The following is a 17,600-nucleotide window of genomic DNA, read 5'->3' on the forward strand; positions in this document are numbered from 1 at the left end:
CATGTACCTACCTACACAGCTCTCATGTCAGAGCCATTGATGGGAATTATATTAACACATGGAAAAGTGAGTTTAGATGATGGACGTATCGGCCAGCCCCATTCGATATATCCATCGCGGCCGTGACTCGACCCCGGTATTGAACTGGTTTACCTGTATCGAAAATACTATTATACGTAGCCAAGAGAGAGAGAGAGAGTATCCGATTAGAGCAAAGCACTTGAAGCATAAAAATTTCCATCCCACAGGAGAAATTGCAAGTTCCTCGACACCCTGAGCTCACAACTTCTCATTATGGTTCATCTACGCTAGGCCCAAAATGGAAATACCGTATAATCGATACTCTTGCCCGTACTCCTCGGGAAAGGAGAAAATGTTTTCTCAATATTTATAATGGAAGGTACCATCCTGTTTTGGGGGATAGTATAAGATCATCAGATTCATCCCATTCTACCTCAAACCGGAGTCTTGACTTGACATCTTCACAGCCAACCATATGCCAGAAAACACAGACGGCACGACTATCACTACGACGACTACCACCAGCTCTATGGAGCACATCCAACAACCACACCCCGACCACGCACTGGGCCGGCCAGAAAGCGGCCAGCAGACGACTGCCATGGCACCGACAACCCCCGCAGACCAGACCCCTCCACCGGCCGTCAAGACCAAGAAAACCTGGCGCTTCTGGGCCATCATCGCCACGCTCTCCTTCACGAGCCTCATGTCCGCCATCAAAAGCACCATCATCACAAGCGCGCTGCCGACCATCACCGACGCCTACGTCTGGATCCCCAACGCCTTCCTGCTCGCCCAGGTCGCCGTCCTGCCGCTCTTCGCCCAGGCCAGCAACGTCTTCGGCCGCCGCAGCCTGCTGCTCGGCGCCGTCCTCCTCTTCACCCTCGGCAGCGGCCTCTGCGGCGGCGCCAGCTCGATGCGCATGCTCGTCGCCGCCCGCGCTCTGCAGGGGCTCGGCGGCGGCGGCATCAACTTGCTGATCGAGACCGTCCTCACCGACCTCGTCGCCCTGCGCGAGCGCGGCAAGTACATGGCTTTCGTGGGGCTGGGCGCCACCGTGGGCGCGACTGCGGGCTCCTTCCTGGGCGGTCTCATTACGGAGCACTCGTCCTGGAGGTGGTGCTTCTATATCAACGTACCCATCGGCGGGGCTTCGTTTGTGGCTCTCTTCTTCTTCCTCAATGTCAAGTACGAGCGAAGCCTGAGCGTGGCACATCGCTTGCGGCGCATCGACTTCTCGGGCAATGCCATCTTCATTGCCGCTATCGTCTCTGTTCTGATCGCTACAACATGGGGAGGAACACTGTATAGCTGGAGCACTTACCACGTAGCTGTGCCCCTGGCCCTCGGTCTGTTCGGCGTCCTTCTGTTCACAGCTTTCGAGTGGACGCCTCGATTCTGCCCCGAGCCGTCCTTCCCCCGCGATATCGTCTCCGACCGTACGTCGGCCTCGGCCCTCCTGCTTACGTTCATCCACGCGGTCATTACCTATTTCTGTTACTACTTCCTGCCGATCTACTTCCAGGCGGTACTGGGCAAGTCGCCGATGCAGTCCGGGGTTGCGACTCTACCAAGCTTCGCCGGCAGTCTGTTTTTTTGCGCTTGCTGGTGGCATTCTGCTTTCGGCCATTGGACGCTACAAGCCCATTCATCTGGTCGGCTTCGGAGCGAGCATCATCGCATTTGGCCTTTTCAGCCTCTTGGATGTCGATTCGAGCGTCGTGGCTTGGGTCTGCTACCAGCTCCTTTTCGCCATCGGCGGAGGCGGGTTAGCAGAGTGCCTCTTGCCGGCAGTCCAAGCCCCTCTGGACGAGAAGCACGTCGCCACCGCCACTGAAACCTGGAGCTTTGCTAGTTATTTCGGGTGCATCTGGGTCGTGGCGATTCCCTCTGCCATCTTCAACAACGAATGCCGACGTCTGGCGACCACGATTAGCGACCCCAAGATCGCGAGTTTCCTGACGGGCGATCGTACCTATCAACATGCTACAGGTGCTTTCCTCGGCACCATTGAAGATCCGTCCCTTCGGAGCGAAGTGGTTGGCGTCTTCACCGGGGCGTTGCGCACATGCTGGCTGGTTGGCATCGCTTTCGCGGGACTGGGGTTCATGATCACATTTGTGGAAAAGGAGATGAGCCTCCGGGAAGAGTTGAACAACGAGTTCGGCATGGAGGATGTGAAGAAGACCCCGAGTCGACTTCAGATGAAAGGATCGTGTTACCGGTAGTCAAGGACTCGCGGCCGCCGTCGGCGTGATTTTATGCATTGTAGTTGTTACCATTTCGAGAGATTTAGATATAGACTTTGTAGAGATAAAACGTGATGTTTTCACTCCAGATTCCAAACTTTACACTTTTGTCCGTGAACTTCTTTCATCTGCGCGGATTGTATGTCGTCTGCTGCACATCATGAGTCGGCAGTCGCATCGCATTCCCCTGGTGCGTGATGGGCTAAGCAGGATGAAGATGGGTTGATCATTGCAGGACGCACCATTCCCAAACGCATTTCTGCAGCTTCTGCGAGAAAGAGTATGGAGGGTGAAGGTCGGAGGGAATAATGCAGATGCAGCAAAAAGAATAAAAGTAATAATCAGTAAATAGTAAACACTGATCGTCCAGACATGCTAAAGTTATGACAAGAGTGGGATTCGAACCCACGCCAGTTTCCTGACTACGATGTGGAGAAGATCTGAAAGATCTCAGTTCCTGAACGTAGCGCCTTAGACCGCTCGGCCATCTTGCCTTGTTGTGTTGTGATTGTATTGAGCTTATGCAACATTATATCAAGTCTAGGAGTTCCAGGACTGTGAGCACGCTGAGAAAATGCTCAGGTTGGATATTCATACATGGCAAGCTCGTCAAATTCTAAGGTGGGCAACAACTATTATGTACTCAGTACTCCGTAACGGTGGGGGAATGTGGGCTGAATAAGTGAGGGGCTTAACCGTAGTGGGTTGGTGAGCTAAAGTGGACGGACGTACAGCCTAGGTAGGGTTCGACCGTAGTATACTGGACCAATTCGTAGGACATGAACCCTCAACTCCTGATGCCCGAGACTCAATCATCGAAACTTGACAGAAATTACGACAAGTGCACGAACATTGAAGGTTGAGAATTGACCTGTAGAGACGTTGTGTTGTGGCTACAGCCCAAGTGCAGAAGCTTGGCTGGAGGTGTGCCCGATGACGAGGGTTAGGAGGAAATTCCGGGCTTCGGCACGAGCTGCTGTGCTGCGGTTAGAGCCAGTAAGTGGCATGACTTCCCAACCTAGCAGTGTGCATCATATGTACCCTTGGAGATATAATGGTAATCCTAGTCTGGTATACTTCAGGAGGAATGGATGCAAGGTCAACGATAAAGTTACTGAGTAGGGTTCTCGCCCTCTATATATCTAGGGGTTCCATCGGAATGACCATGGAGAAACAAAGTATGAAACCGGACAGTATATTATGTTCATCGGCCGTTGTGCTCGTAGCCTCCCTTGAACCGAGCACACTATAAAGGAAACTGCCTCCCTAACCCTATCCGTGAAAACGAAAAGAATCGCCATACACCATTTTACGCCGCGCTCATTCTTTAGGGGTCGTCTCTCGTGATTGCCTTGCCTACGCTTCAGTGGTGCAATTTCATAGACCAGGGGGATACTTTCGACCCCCTACCCCGACCACGATAGGACTCGAACCTCTGTCCTGGTCGCGGTACCTCTTCCTGTCGCGATCGTCGCTGTGTGAACTACGTCGCAACTCTTCCTCGCGCCCTCGATCACGGCCTCGTTCTCGATCCCGGACCCTGCTGTCCCGCTCTCTCGGCTCCCATCCGTACTCTTTCGAGCGGCGGTCTATGTCGGCCGCGCTGCTCGTACGTCTATCCAGCACGGGACGTCGCATGTAGGCTTTGTCTTTCCTACTCCTCCTCTCGCGCTCTTCCTCCAGCTCGCGCTCGCGGTGCTCCCGCTCTAGCTGTCGCTCAATGGTACGCTCTAGGTCGCGCTCACGCTCACGATCCCGCTCGCGGAGCCTGTCTCTGTCGCGGTCCCGCCGGGTGGGCTGTTTAGGCGACGCATCCGAACCGGAGTCAGATGCGTAGGACTCGTCTGAATAGCTTCGACTGAGACGCGAGCTGTGGCGCTCGGGACGCGGTTTATCGCGGGAGCTGCTGTGGGGTCGATCGGATGATCCAGGCAAGAAAGAACTAAGTTTTTGCCGAATGCTGCCGAGCGGGCTTGTGCTGCCCGAGGGCAAGCTGCGGCGGCGGGAGCCAGGAGGTCGCAACTCGGCACGGTGTGACCGCATCCCGGGTCCAACCGATGGAGGTGGGGGTGTCTCAGGGGGAAAGACGCGCACTGTGTGCTTTGGTCGTCCTGGTGGTACTGGCCTCACCCTGGGGCTTGGCTGCACATCCGAGTCCGAATCTGATGGGAGCGGTGACGGGTTTCTCGGTTGGCTATGCCGTCGGAGAGGAACGGGACGTCGTGGATCGAGATGCGCAGATGGACGAACCGCCTCTGGGGATGAGGGAGGATAGTCAGAGAAGCTCCTGCGGCGGATTGCGGGTTCGTCTGGTGAGCTACTGCTCGTGCTGTCATGACGACGATGAGCCGGTGGGTGAGCTTGGCGGGCCCCGATATTTGCTCGTCTCCCTGGCAAATGGGTGAATGGTACCGACGGCCGCTCTCTCTCGAAATATTCATTCTCAGTTGGTGGCTTAGCAGATGCAGCATGAGACCCGCGGACATGAGTGAAGTGGACTCGAGGATCTGGGCTTGGTTGGGTTGCTGCGGGAGCAGCCTCGTGGCGCAACTTTTCGGCACATCCTCTATGCCATGCATCTATGTATGGATCGCACTGGGAAGGGAAAGCCTCTTTCGGTAGGTCGGTTGGGAACGGCACCCCGGTGTCGGGGTGCTTCAGCCCCCAGTTGCGCACAGCAAACTGCATGTACGGCACATGTTCCTCGGGCTCCAACAGGATTTGGAGGGACTCCCATCGCGCAAAACCCTTCGGGGTAAGCACTGGAACGGACGGCGCGACAAAGTCATTGTCCCCCGGGTACAGCATGTGCTGTACTCCAAGCGCAGTCCATATATACGAGATAGATTTGTCGGGTGCGTCGACGAAAAGAGAATCGTAGTCGCCGCCTACTACTTTGTAAAAGGCAGCAAGTTTCGTCTTGTCTAGAAGTTGTTTCCTCTTGTCGCCAATCGCGACAATCTGGGCAGAATAGCAATGTTAGCCTCTGACATATGTCTCCAAACGGCAAGGGAGTTCAAGCGGCTAGTTTGTAGATGTGCAAGGCAACGGGCACCGTGAGCAGCGCCGGAAACCACAACATATACACCTGAGGAGAGAAGTGGAGGTTCCTACAATGTGTTTAGCGATGGCGCGTAGAAGCGCATCAAGCAGCTCCGTGGGCGTTCTATCCTTCTTGATGAGATATCCGTAGAATGACTTTCCGTCTATGGGCGGAGTCTGCGCCGCAGTCTGGGGTGGAGGTATACGGTCAGACTTGAGTGGAGGTGCGGCGGCGGCGGCGGCAGCAGTGGTCGCGGGCGCGGGCGCGGGCCTGGTGGTTGGAGCAGTTGCAGCTGATTTTGGATCGGCCGCCATCTCGGTGGGACAGGATTAAACTCCTGGCGCGTGAAGTGACAAACCGTTTTTTTTGTGACTCGCAATTGAATAGAGTGGTAATCGACAATGACGAAAAAGCAACATGATAAAACGAACGGCGGCCCAGTACAGCAAGGTCGCAGATGCTCTCTCCAACAACCGAGGCCGGGTGGGACAAATCACATCAGGGTAACGAAGCACGATCGAGACGGCGGCAACAGAAGCTCAAGGTCGGGTAACACGATCGTATATTTGATATATGAGCGAAAGAGTCATAAAAACCGAGGATTGATGATGGCTCTGGCGGTCATGAGGGTCCAATGAGTCGAAGGGCAAGCAACACGAGAGTTGGAAGGAAAATGCCTGGAAGTGAGGAGTGAGCCTGTTGACAGACTTTCCAGTCATTTGCAGTCGCAGTCGCAGTCGCATGCAGCAGGCATCATGGATGGCGGGCTGGCGGGCGGGATGCAGTGTGGATGGGTGGATGACGGGCTGTGTGTCACTCACACAGAGGTTGGAGGCCACAAGTCCAAGGTCCAGTCCTGGTCCAGTAGGTGCCCAATCCGGGCTGACACGTGCACCCGCACACTCTAAATCCTGGAAGAGATCGTCACTGAACTAGCCTTCCAAGATTCTGTCTGCCTGGCCTCCGGTGCGTTCCATGTTACAAAAATATCACACAGCGCAGAGATCTGCAAATTCTGGACGCTTCCCGATGATTTGGCAAGGCTGATTCAATGAATTTAGAATAGTGGGTAGGCCCAATTCGTAATAACAGTGCGTGCGCCAACACCCAACACTCGTGATGTTCCATTCCCGGATGAGGATACGACCACATAGTAGTTGTGGCTGGTCGCAACCCGTCACCTCTCCATTGGTAGACCTGGGCCGCAGAATGTACAGCAAAAGGTTCCTCAATCAGTATGATCATCATCCCATAACTCAGACGACCAGATTCCACAGCGCAAACGCTGCGCCGGCCAGAGGTAGGAAGCACCGGATAGCGTTCCGGTCCCGCCAGCGCCTGATCAGCTGGCGAACCTTATCGTCGCTCATCCTCGATTCCTTGCTGCTGCCATGCGCCTCGGCCGCCGCCAGGACGCGGTTCGTGGGCATCACGAGGGCGAGGGTGAAGGGGATCAGAGCCGCCGTGAGCGCGCCCCCGAGCGCGAACCCTCGCCATTGTCGCCCAGCCGCCCAGCGGCCGTACGACACCGCGACATGGCTGAGCCCCGTGGCGACGGCCGCGACAGGTATGACTTTGCCGCGGTGGAAGATGCTGAACCATTGGCGCAGCATGACATCGGTGGATGCGCCCGTGTTGAGCACTGCCGGCACCGCAAATGCCGATAAACTGGCTGTCGCACCTGTCAAAGTGTCAGAGCTGTGCCTCCAAAACATATGCATGTCGAAAGCCTACCGGCGATCATAGCTGAGCTGAGTATATTCGTAGACGCAATTAGCGTCTCTGACGTCGACGACGTTTGCATCTTGGAGGAGAGGGTTTTTGTTTAGGGTTTTCGTTTTCTTGTTTTCAATTATAGAAGGCACAACACCCAGCACGCCTAGTTATAAGTGATATGATCAAAGATCGTATGGTATATATCCCGGGCCAAATTGGGGGGGTTTTTTATTTGTTGTCTCTGTAGTTGTAATCCCCTAAACGGCGCTTGTAGAAGCAGCTCACCACCGAACAAAGTCTATGGCCATGACGAAATGTCTTACTGTACAACCCCCCTATTAGCGATATGCAACATCTGTCGACCGCTCCCATCGTCATTTTAATGAATGTTGGAACATAGCGGGCCTCATGTAATCTCTTTCCATAATAGAAGGTTAAATGCACGGCTCAATGATGACCGGGGGCACTCGAGTGGCATCAATGCAAGTCACGCAATGACCTTTGCATTCGTCTTCGGGAACGTAGTAAGTAAAGTCGGCAGGCGGATACTGCCACAGCCATTGCGTGCACGTTGGGACTGTCGGTGTGAATAGTCACCGCTATAGAAGGGCTATAGAAGGGTCGCATATCTACCAAGCGACGTGTACAACCCCAAAAACCTGTAATGTATATACGCCACATAACTTGATACGGCAAACCCCAAAAGGCCAGAACTATGAGTCCAATGGTGTTGACAATACTGGTGGAAGCTTGCCCAGGGCAGGCTGCTTGTATATTTCATGTGAGCCAGAACTCGTCGTAGTTTTTCTTCATTGGTCATTGCACATCTAGTTTCCTGCCCAGAGAAGAGCAGGCAAATCCCACCAGAGTAACGTCCTTCCCCTCAAACCAGACCCGAGTGTCCGGCTCCTCCCACTGCCTGAACCGTTCGAAGCCCGCCTTCTGCATGACCCGCAGACTGCCCGGATTGTTCGCCTCGACCAGCGCCGACAGCATCTCGGGCACCACCACCACTCCCCCCCACCTTCTCTGGCCTCCTCCAAGCCGCCGCCGCAATCAGCGGCAGCAGCAGCAGCAGCAGCGACGGAGCACGCATCCACCTCGACCTCGGCCTCGACGCGGGGCAGCGCCCACCAGCGCTCAAGGAAGGCGCGCAGGAACTCGGTCGCGTACCCACAACCCCAGTGTTCGCGCTTGAAGATGTACCCGACCTCGGGCCAGCCGAGCTCGGGCGAGGCGCCCTTGTGCACGCCGCCGAGGCCGAGCAGCTCGCCGGTGGCCGCGAGGCAGATGGCCGCGTTGTACGTCTCGCGGTCGCCCCGGGGCGGCAGGAAGCCGTCGAGCCGCTCCTGCGTCTCGGCCAGGTCGGCGTCGATGCGGCCCCGCGCCGTGAAGACCATGACCTCGGGCTGCGTGCGCAGCGCGTGCACGGCCGGCAGGTCGACCTGGGTCAGCGCACGGAGGAGCAGGCGCTCCGTGTGGATGGGCTGTCGGTCCGCGTTCGGCGGAAAGGGTTGCTTAGGCATGGTGGTTTTCACCTTGATCATGTTCGCGGAGTAGTCCATGTTTGTCTATCTTGGATATAAGAGTGAGCGACTACAGCTGGTTTATCTTTCTGTGCTGGAAACCTGCGAGGACACCCCAGACTTTTGCTCCTCTGACTGTCTACTCGGGCTCATGATGCCTAGGTTATTATACCGAGTACCTAGCACGTATGACTCTAGTTGTGGTACAGCAGGTGGTATCTATGTTCAGCTCTTACAGCTGACTCATAAGTTTGCCCGGATCGGTAAGTTGAGCTACCACTAATGGATACCACAAACGGCTGCTTGTGAAATGTGCTGAGTGCACACTTGGCTCTACTGCGCATCAGGTATAGGCAGATAGGTTAGGTTACTGTATTTGATGCACTTAGGTACAGGGGGTCCACAATTGCCACAGTCAATGATTCTCACTCAATAGTTCCAAGCAGTCAACCAAGCCATTGGAAGCGATACATCCACATCCACATCCAAAGTCATCAGCCATCAGTCATCAGCTTGTGCAGCGACCGTTGGCAGGTATCTCACCATATTATGTAATTTGTTTGGTGCAGATTGCCTCTCTACATCTGATCGTCACTTCTTCTAACGGCCTGCTTACATTAAATAACTCGGTGTGTCTCCAATTTGGCGGGTCCCCGCCGTTGTCAGCCTATTGCGCGCACATGCGGCCGCAAACATATTCATAATGGACTCTACGTCACCTACGGTCGCGCCGACCACATCATCGGTAACGAGACCGTCGTTTAAGCTGAGCTGTACGACGTGCCGGTCAAAGAAGATAAAATGCAATCGCGTGCACCCGTGTTCGCATTGCACCAAGTCGGGCATAGAGTGCGTCTTCCCCGCCCGCAAGCGCATGGAAAGGCCAAGGAAGACGAGGAACCAAGAGCTGCTTAACCGTATCAGCCGTCTCGAGACCATAGTGGGAAAGGTGGACGTGCAGAGCCTGAAGGACCTGGATATCGATATATCCGATATCAATCTATCAAACACCCCAGATGCGTCTACGCCCACGGCTGAAGCGTCGCCATCTGTGACTCGACCCGGGCACTCGACGCAAACTGCCGGGGCTCACCAGGCGTCTAATCAACCCCATCAGAATGAGCCGCACACAGCCAGACGCTACGTTGGCGGTGACTTCTGGATGAACCTATCTCATGAGGTTGAAGGTCTGAAGCAGGCGCTGGAGCAGCCGTCGGATACCGACTCGGGCGAGGAATCAGAAACCGAGAGCCCGGAGTCTTCTATGGGACAGCAGAACCCTCAGCCTTTTGCTACGCAAGGCCTTCTTGTCGGTTGCAAATCGCCAGATTCGAGCGGGCTCATTCACCCAGCTACCGCCCAAATACTGTATCTGCTCTCGGTCTTTTTCGACAGGGTCGACCCAATACTCAAAATTTTACATAGACCAAGTATCCTGGTGATGCTTCCAGCTGGACTGCCGAGGCTGACCCTGGCCCAGGAAGCACTGGCATTTTCTATATACTTCGCATCCATCACTAGTCTCTCGCCAGAGGCGTGTCAGACGAATCTAGGCCAAGACCGTGCCACTCTGCTGAAGACTTATCAGCTGGCGGTGGAACGAGCACTTGGCGCGGCGGACTACCTCACCAATACGGATCTGGAGTGTCTTCAAACCTTGCTCCTATATGTCGCCTGTCTGCGTGTGCACAACCAATCACGGGCCTCCTGGGCTCTGACTGCGCTTCTCCTCCGTCTGGGACAGGGTGCCGGTCTCTTGCGCGATGGCGAAGGAAGGGGCTACTCACCCTTTGAAGTGGAGATGCGGCGGCGTATTTTCTGGCAAATCGTGGTGCTTGATGTGCGAGCAGCCGAAGACCGAGGGACCGAGGCTATGATAGCGACGAACATGCTCAATATGCGTTTGCCTCTGAACTTGAACGATGATGACTTTGGTCCGGATAGTCCGGGACCCCTAGTTGAGCGGACCGGCGGGTCTGATATCACTTTCGCGTTAGCTACGGCGCAATCCTCTAGCATCTTCTTGTGGCTGGGACAATCTCAATCACAGCCCCTGGGTAGCACTCCGCCACAGCAGACGGAAGACGAGATGATTACGCACGCCCAACGTCTCGAGACTAAGTATATCACCAGTGCGGATCTGTCCCACTATCAGTCGACCATGGCGGCAGGGCTCATTCGACTCATCAATCTTAAATTCTGGCTGGCTCTACAGTACCCCATCAACCCACCCGCTCAGCCAGCATCCTCCTCCCCCTCCTATCCTCTGCCCGTTGCTCCCATACCAGGCGATGTCGCACTGCCAAGCACCGACGGCGGCGGCGACGGCGAATCCAGCATTGCGACCCAGCTGCGGCAGCAGCAGCAGCAACGCGAGCGGCGCTGGCCCAAGGTCTCGCGCGAAGCCATGCTGCAAACGGCCGTGTCGGTCCTGGAGCTCACGCAGCGCAACGGTCAGTCGCCCTTCGCCGAGCGCTTCGGCTGGTGGAGCAACACGTACGTGCAGTGGCACCCCCTGGCCGTCTGCTTGGCCGAGCTGTGCTCGCAGACGCGGGGCCCGCTCGTGCAGCGCGCGTGGGAGAGCGTCGACGTCGTCTACCCGCTCTGGGCCCACGTGGTCGCCGATACGCGGCGCGGGCAGCTGTGGCGGCCCATCCGCAAGCTGTACAAGAAGGCCAGGGCGGCGCGGGCGGCGGCAGTGCTGCAGGACGAGCAGGAGTCCAAGTGGCGGCAGCAGACCGGGTTCAATGACGACGTGCCCTGGATGGCTGGGCCGTGGATGACGAATCCAGGGTACGACGCAGGTCTCGATGGGAATAGTAGTACAAAAGTGAATACCCCCACAGCAGCAACAGGAGCAGGAACGCCGAGTATGTCCGCCATAGTAGGAATTGGCACATCATCAGCAACAGCTGCTGCCTCCAACGCGGTGTGCTCCGAGCCGCCGACAGTCCCTATGGATACCAGTGGTGGGGGTGATAGTAGCAATGGCCTCGGTATGCCTGCCGCCGTGGAAATGTCAGCACCGTCCATTGACCTTGGCCCGGCCAGTAGGTTTACCGACCCCGGTATCGGCTGGCCCGGCCTCAATAACATCAACTTTGATATGCCGAGGGACAGCGGTTTCGATTTTATGAACTGGGGCGTATGGAACGAGTTCATGAGCGATACCTTTGCGGAGAACAAGTCAAGGACAGGGTCTAGTGAGGACAGCTGAGTTACCACTCCATGAGCGTCTCTGAACGAAGATATGATGTGTTAAGAGAACGTATCTCCCAATAAATCTAGAATCATGAACAACAAGTCTCTGTGCGTTAAGGCATCCGTGGAAATCATAATAAATTTTGGTTTGAGCTACTCTCGGAAGGCATCTTCCTACGTGCTCCTCTGGTTGCACAGAAGCCCTGTCTATACGAGTCGAGCCATTCGCCCTTAACCCATTCATTCTCGGATGTGTAGCATGTCTCGAAATCCAGTAGACGTTCGACATGGTGTGAAATAGAGCACATTGACTTCGTAACGAACCATCTCTCATTTGGGTGGCATTGATTTGCTGCTCTAACTATTGAGAGCATATGCTGACGTAATGACATTTCCGCAAGACCGTAATAACACCAGCAGATCCATGACCACCTGCATTTCATTCCCAGAACCCAGCAAGACACCAACTCCCATTTTATGCGAATGTGGAAGGTCGGGTAGCACTGAAGATCTTCTTGGTGCTGATCCGGGGAATACGGTGGGGGAGAGGGAAGCTCAGGCCCTTGGTGGTGAGCTGGCGGATGTAGGGGCGCTTGATGTCCTCGGTCTTCTCAAGCTCGACGACGCGGAGGATCTAGTCATGGTCAGTACAGAGATCTGGGCAATTTTCCCCATCGAGGAGGTGGAACATACGTGGATGGATCGGAAACGAGATCGGTGGCGGGCGGCCATGTCGGAGTACATGGACTCGACGGCAGCGCAGCGGGACATCTCACGGTACTCCTTGTACATGTTGTGGGTACCGGAGCGCGAGTCGTAACGGATCCAGATACCGAAGTTCTTGACCTTGAGAGGATGCTTCTCGGCGATCTTGTTCATGGCGACGATCTCACCGTTGGCCTTCTTGACCTTCTTGAGCTTCATCAAGAAGTACCAGAAACGAGACTTGGCAACGACCTCATTGGGGGCAAAGATGCGCATGCGGTAGAGCTTGGGGGTGGGGTTGCTCTCGGTGGGCAGATGGCGGCCAATGACCTGGTACTCCTGAAGACGACCTGAGCGAGAAACTGGCGTTAGTTATTTGAACGTTTCAATATTCGACCAAAACATCGCATGAGCAGACGCAATTCCTTCCTGCCACCAAAGCGTGCGTGTCGTCGATGTCGAATTGTTGAGATACAGATGGGCGTTTCTGCTCGTGTTGCAATCTTCCATTGAAGGCGGTGTTTCCTCTGCAACAAGTATGTCGTAGCCCGCAGTTGCTTGGGTCTTCAATGCCAATGCTTCATTCTCGCAACAGAAGCATGCCGAGTGAGCTGAGCCGGTCAAGGAGACCGCTGCACGTCGCAGTGGTTCGTATGTCGGCCGTGATGGTTGCTGGAGAATTGTTGTCGAAGTCGGATCGTCGAGCACGTATTCATATCCCACCTCTTTTCCCGGTCATATCAAGCATCGAGGAATAGAAAATCGCTTACCCATCTTTTCGAATGTTAGCGACCGAGTCTCGATGAAACGGAATCAAGGGTCAACTTACTGTGACGGTGTTTTGGTTAGTCGTCGTCGTTGCTGGCTGGTTGTGGAGGAAATTCCGGCTTTGGGGGAGTGTGACTTTTTCGGCCTGGGGAACGAAGATTGGATTTCTTCAGAAATTGAGCTTGTGTTCAACTAGGGTTTTTGCCAGAGGAAAATTAAGCAAGTGGCAGCCCGGCAAATTCCATTCTCCATGTGTGGCATGTGGCTGAGTTTCTGGGTTACCAAAGGTGGGGCTTTAGTGTGGCTGGTACTTCGGGCAGGTGCAGCCCAAATGCCAAGACCGCTAGACCAGACCGTCTGACTGGGGTGGATGTTGACCTTCCCAGTGTTGTCACCAGCCAATCAACAATCGGCATGTCCAGCACCTCAAAGAAGCTCTCTCTCTCACTTGAGGCATCTATGTCTTTGAGGTCACATACTTCTGAGAAACACAAAGATGCAACTACAATAAACGCAATTTCTACGAACCTATTTCCATTCATTGCCACAGTACGGGGATAGTCGGTGTCTAGTTAAGCATAACTGCTCCTGTATCTGGGCCGACACGACCCTTGGAGGTCTTCTTTCATTATGGATAGCCTCATCAAGGAGTTCAAAGCTGCCTACGCGGGCCAACTGGGCAATGATCTGGCCAAGACCCTCACGCCAGACGTCCCAAACAATGCCGCCCAGCTGATGTCCGTTTGGGAAAGCGGCAATTCCCAATCCATCAAAGACGACTTGAAGTTCCTGTTCGTGCGCGATAAGTCGGCGCGACTCGACATGTCGTCAGATGAGGCAGGGGGGTGGCAAGCGATTTACTATTCGTACTGGAAAGCTCTCGGTGAGATCTTAGCCGCCGAGGGTTTGAGGAAGAGTCGAGTCAAGGTACGTGACCATCCCAACCAGGGGTTCATTTGCTAGCTTCATCAGCCCATCTGAGCCACGGAGCACCATGAAGTCTCTTTGGTCAATTAACAAACTGACATACATAAACTTGATACAGACCTCATGGACCTCGGTGTACGAAGCTTGGAAGGAACTTACCTCTCAGATAATACGCGGCTACACTAACCATGAGTTCGAGAACTGGACCATCCCTTGCTTGTACGTTGCTGGCAAGTACATGCGACTTTACGCTATGCGAGCAGATGCGGAGAGAGGAAATAATGGCGATGAGATGGTTACCAATTTCCAGGATGACTTCGACCCGGAAACCGAGAAACACAAGTCGCTCGAGGACTGCGCCAGACAGCTGAACCGCATCTTCAACCTTTGTCTGAGTGACCGGTACGTAGCACTGATCTCTCGAGATGCAATTCTCTAACATCTCTCAGAGCACCCTTGAGTGAGTCTCGGAAATGGGGCATCTACTACGCTATCAATCTTCTCTTCAAGACCTACTTCAAGCTTAACTCGGCTGCCTTGTCCAAGAACGTGCTCCGGGTGCTGTCGGCTGGACGAGGAGACATGCCAGACTTTGAGAGCTTCCCAAAGTCACAACAAGTAACCTTCAAGTACTATGAGGGTGTTTTGGCCTTCCTCGAGGAGAACTACGAGGAAGCCGAGAAGCATCTCACCCTCGCCTGGCTCTTATGTCATAAGGGTGCAACACGGAATATGGAGTAAGTCTGGTCTAGCCGGCTGAGCACCGGCCGGGTAAAGCTAACAACCGGTAGACTCATACTCACTTACTTAATCCCATGTCACCTCTTGACAACACATACGCTACCCAGCGTCAAACTCCTCGCTCCCTTCCCAAAGCTGCAGACCTTGTTCCTGAAGCTTGCGACAGCCATCAAAAAGGGTGACCTACGTGGGTTTCACCAAGCTCTGCAGGAAGGTGAGGACGAGTTTGTCAAACGCCGTATCTACCTCACCTTGGAACGCGGGCGCGATATTGCATTGCGCAATCTGCTGCGCAAGGTGTTCATAGCGGGAGGCTTTATAGAAGGCGCTGAAGGGGGCGCGCAAGTCCGCCGGACAAGAATCCCGGTCGCTGAATTCGCAGCGGCAATACGCATGAGTGGCGGGCAAGACATAGACACTGATGAGGTGGAATGTCTCCTAGCTAACATGATTTACAAGGTAAGCCTATTCAATCATCACGCGAAGCCTCAATCACATAAGCTGCCTGCATCTTCACCTCCACCCACCCCTTCCCCCTCAAAACTGCCCGTACAGTATCATACTTCATCATGTCGCTCTCGCCCTCGAACTGTGTGGGTTCCAGCCTGAGGCAGCTGTACTCTTGATCTCATTGATTGACATACCTTGGTCCGAGATTGACTCACTAATTCTATGCACCTCCTACAGAACCTCATGAAAGGATATATTGCACACGAACGCGGCTTCGTGGTCTTGAGTAAGAATGGTGCATTTCCTGGAACGGGTGTGTGAGCCATGGGGGTATATACAGTACGGCAGCCCCAGAAACGACAGGAATTTGGCATGCTTACCTATGTATGCCCGAAGGTGTGCTGCCAATCAGAGGCATGCGTTATGCAGAGAGCACTCTGCGCCTATCATTCGCCGGATGGCCCACTTCAGTGCTATGGGAAGATGGCTTTATCAGTGCTGGAAGAGGTTAATGGACATAGTTCCAAGAACTATAAGGGCATATCTTTAAGCTTAGATGTAGCTTGTTGCTCATCAGCTTTGCAGTATCCAGGTCTCATTGAATTACGCTTACGTCGCTGTGACTCTTCCGGTTCGTCTGGCGGAGCAAAGGGGTGTCCAGCATCCCATCGAGACTCATCGCATTGCGCGATACCTGGGAGGTATCTTGTGAGCAGCTACCAACATACAATAAATATACTTGGATTCCCATCTGATGTGTCTGCAATTTTCATATCCGCGTACCAATCAAGAGCACAGCTGCTGTGTTTATATTGTCACCTATTCTACTTCGACACTGATGCATTGCTTCCATACACCAATGTGGTATAGTGGATTCAGTCGTGGCTGGATGAGACAGACAAACGGGTGCGTAGGCCACCGCATCCCCCAATCCTTTCTTTCTTTTCGAGCGCAAGGCAACCCGCCTTTGCTTGCTTGATCATCGCAATAGTGTTCTTTTCCCGTACCGTCGCGGGAAGAGGTGTAACTTGAAGTCTCCTTCGCCCGCCGTGTAACCCCAACCAACATTCACACCTGTTCCATTCTCTGAGACACTTACCGACCAATTCCTGCAGTATACACCGGAGTGCGAGGACTCATTATTGATTAATACCGAAGGACTCATTCACTCACTTCCTTCCTTCTTAGTACAGGTACATTCCAGTTTCCATAGGCCGGGTACTAACAGCGGGCAGGCAAGTACACCTGGGGAGATATGTCTTACTCACACAGTGACTCACGCCCCGACGGCAACCCACACGGTCGTACCGAAATCTGACTGCCTGGATGACAGGCATCCTGGGGGAGACCGGAGGTGGGGGTCTGAGTTCCACGCAGCTTTTAGTGCTGTCGCCCCATATCGTATGTAGCCTCAGCAAGCACCATCTTGCACTAATGCAACCACTTTAACTCTGTCTCATTTACTTTTCCACGGTCCGCCGGGATCATGGCTTGCCCATTGGCGAATCACGCCCCGAGTTCATATCTTGCCGAGTTGTTCAGAAGTGACAGGTCGCTCGGGCTAACCCGCTAGGTGAATGTAAGGGGCTCTGTCTTAGCCAGATCTGGGGCATCCTGCGAAGGAAGGGAACAATACTTTTGTCACATCATCTGGCCTTCAACTTCGTAGGTTTGGTGAATATGTACACAGAAGGTAGAACCACATCTGTCTGCTCTTTCTCTTCGTTCTGGCCCTGATCTAGCTAGAGACTACACCCCCATAAAGATCAGGGCGTGATACACGATCAACGATAGTCCTGAATGATAATTGTACAAAAGGACATCCCCCGTAAAATCCTCCCAAGGTATCTTGTCTCGTCAGTCTAGAAATTTCAATACTTATGCCATAAAATCCTCCAGGCAGATTTGCCAGTCAATACCGTTGCTGGTATCTTCACAGAAGATACCGTCCACAATAGGTGTGCTTGTCTCGTACAGAAATGCAAAACGCCTCCAGTGCTTTTTTCAGGGGTTTCTCCTCCATGAAGTTGCTCTCTCAGATTCCGCGCCGGGATGCGAGAGCAGAAACAATGCCAAATAAACAGAGCGCGGATGTGCGTAATAGTAGTAGTACAGGAGTGTCAATAGGGAAATGAAAGCAAACAAGCCCTCTCACGGGCTCCGCCAAACGCCAGGAAGTGGGAATTGTATCATCATCTTGCCACGTTCGAATCCCATGTCTTTGAAGGAAGAACAAGGAACTGAACATGAATC

General features: G+C 54.0%; 7 protein-coding genes across 7 annotated transcripts; 3 read left to right on the plus strand and 4 right to left on the minus strand.

Moving 5' to 3' along the window:
- Positions 1 to 496: 496 nt before the first annotated feature.
- Positions 497 to 2,249, plus strand: PG994_007407 (uncharacterized protein; the record flags this gene model as incomplete). The annotated part of the gene is made up of 2 exons (XM_066858816.1): positions 497 to 1,579; positions 1,665 to 2,249. The coding sequence occupies 2 exons, from the start codon at positions 497 to 499 to the stop codon at positions 2,247 to 2,249; spliced, it is 1,668 nt and encodes a 555-aa protein (XP_066715758.1).
- A 1,398-nt stretch (positions 2,250 to 3,647) lies between these two features.
- PG994_007408 (uncharacterized protein) lies at positions 3,648 to 5,627 on the minus strand (the record flags this gene model as incomplete). The annotated part of the gene is made up of 2 exons (XM_066858817.1): positions 3,648 to 5,231; positions 5,385 to 5,627. 2 exons carry the CDS (start codon positions 5,625 to 5,627, stop codon positions 3,648 to 3,650), a joined length of 1,827 nt encoding a protein of 608 aa, XP_066715759.1.
- A 942-nt stretch (positions 5,628 to 6,569) lies between these two features.
- PG994_007409 (uncharacterized protein) lies at positions 6,570 to 7,117 on the minus strand (the record flags this gene model as incomplete). The annotated part of the gene is made up of 2 exons (XM_066858818.1): positions 6,570 to 6,994; positions 7,048 to 7,117. The coding sequence occupies 2 exons, from the start codon at positions 7,115 to 7,117 to the stop codon at positions 6,570 to 6,572; spliced, it is 495 nt and encodes a 164-aa protein (XP_066715760.1).
- Positions 7,118 to 7,845: 728 nt separating this feature from the next.
- PG994_007410 (acetyltransferase) lies at positions 7,846 to 8,594 on the minus strand (the record flags this gene model as incomplete). Its single annotated transcript, XM_066858819.1, is given in 2 exon segments — positions 7,846 to 8,042; positions 8,054 to 8,594. The coding sequence occupies 2 exon segments, from the start codon at positions 8,592 to 8,594 to the stop codon at positions 7,846 to 7,848; spliced, it is 738 nt and encodes a 245-aa protein (XP_066715761.1).
- A 664-nt stretch (positions 8,595 to 9,258) lies between these two features.
- On the plus strand, positions 9,259 to 11,772 carry PG994_007411 (uncharacterized protein; the record flags this gene model as incomplete). Its single annotated transcript, XM_066858820.1, has 1 exon — positions 9,259 to 11,772. One exon carries the CDS (start codon positions 9,259 to 9,261, stop codon positions 11,770 to 11,772), a length of 2,514 nt encoding a protein of 837 aa, XP_066715762.1.
- Positions 11,773 to 12,231: 459 nt separating this feature from the next.
- PG994_007412 (60S ribosomal protein eL20) lies at positions 12,232 to 13,235 on the minus strand (the record flags this gene model as incomplete). The annotated part of the gene is made up of 3 exons (XM_066858821.1): positions 12,232 to 12,390; positions 12,450 to 12,811; positions 13,232 to 13,235. The coding sequence occupies 3 exons, from the start codon at positions 13,233 to 13,235 to the stop codon at positions 12,232 to 12,234; spliced, it is 525 nt and encodes a 174-aa protein (XP_066715763.1).
- Positions 13,236 to 13,859: 624 nt separating this feature from the next.
- PG994_007413 (Protein CSN12-like) lies at positions 13,860 to 15,859 on the plus strand (the record flags this gene model as incomplete). The annotated part of the gene is made up of 6 exons (XM_066858822.1): positions 13,860 to 14,156; positions 14,275 to 14,558; positions 14,606 to 14,893; positions 14,948 to 15,356; positions 15,585 to 15,660; positions 15,744 to 15,859. The coding sequence occupies 6 exons, from the start codon at positions 13,860 to 13,862 to the stop codon at positions 15,857 to 15,859; spliced, it is 1,470 nt and encodes a 489-aa protein (XP_066715764.1).
- Positions 15,860 to 17,600: the final 1,741 nt, after the last annotated feature.

Source organism: Apiospora phragmitis, assembly GCF_038363925.1.
Source record: "Apiospora phragmitis strain CBS 135458 chromosome Unknown utg000007l:1.0-2108841.0:1.0-2111359.0, whole genome shotgun sequence".
NCBI lineage: Eukaryota > Fungi > Ascomycota > Sordariomycetes > Amphisphaeriales > Apiosporaceae > Apiospora > Apiospora phragmitis.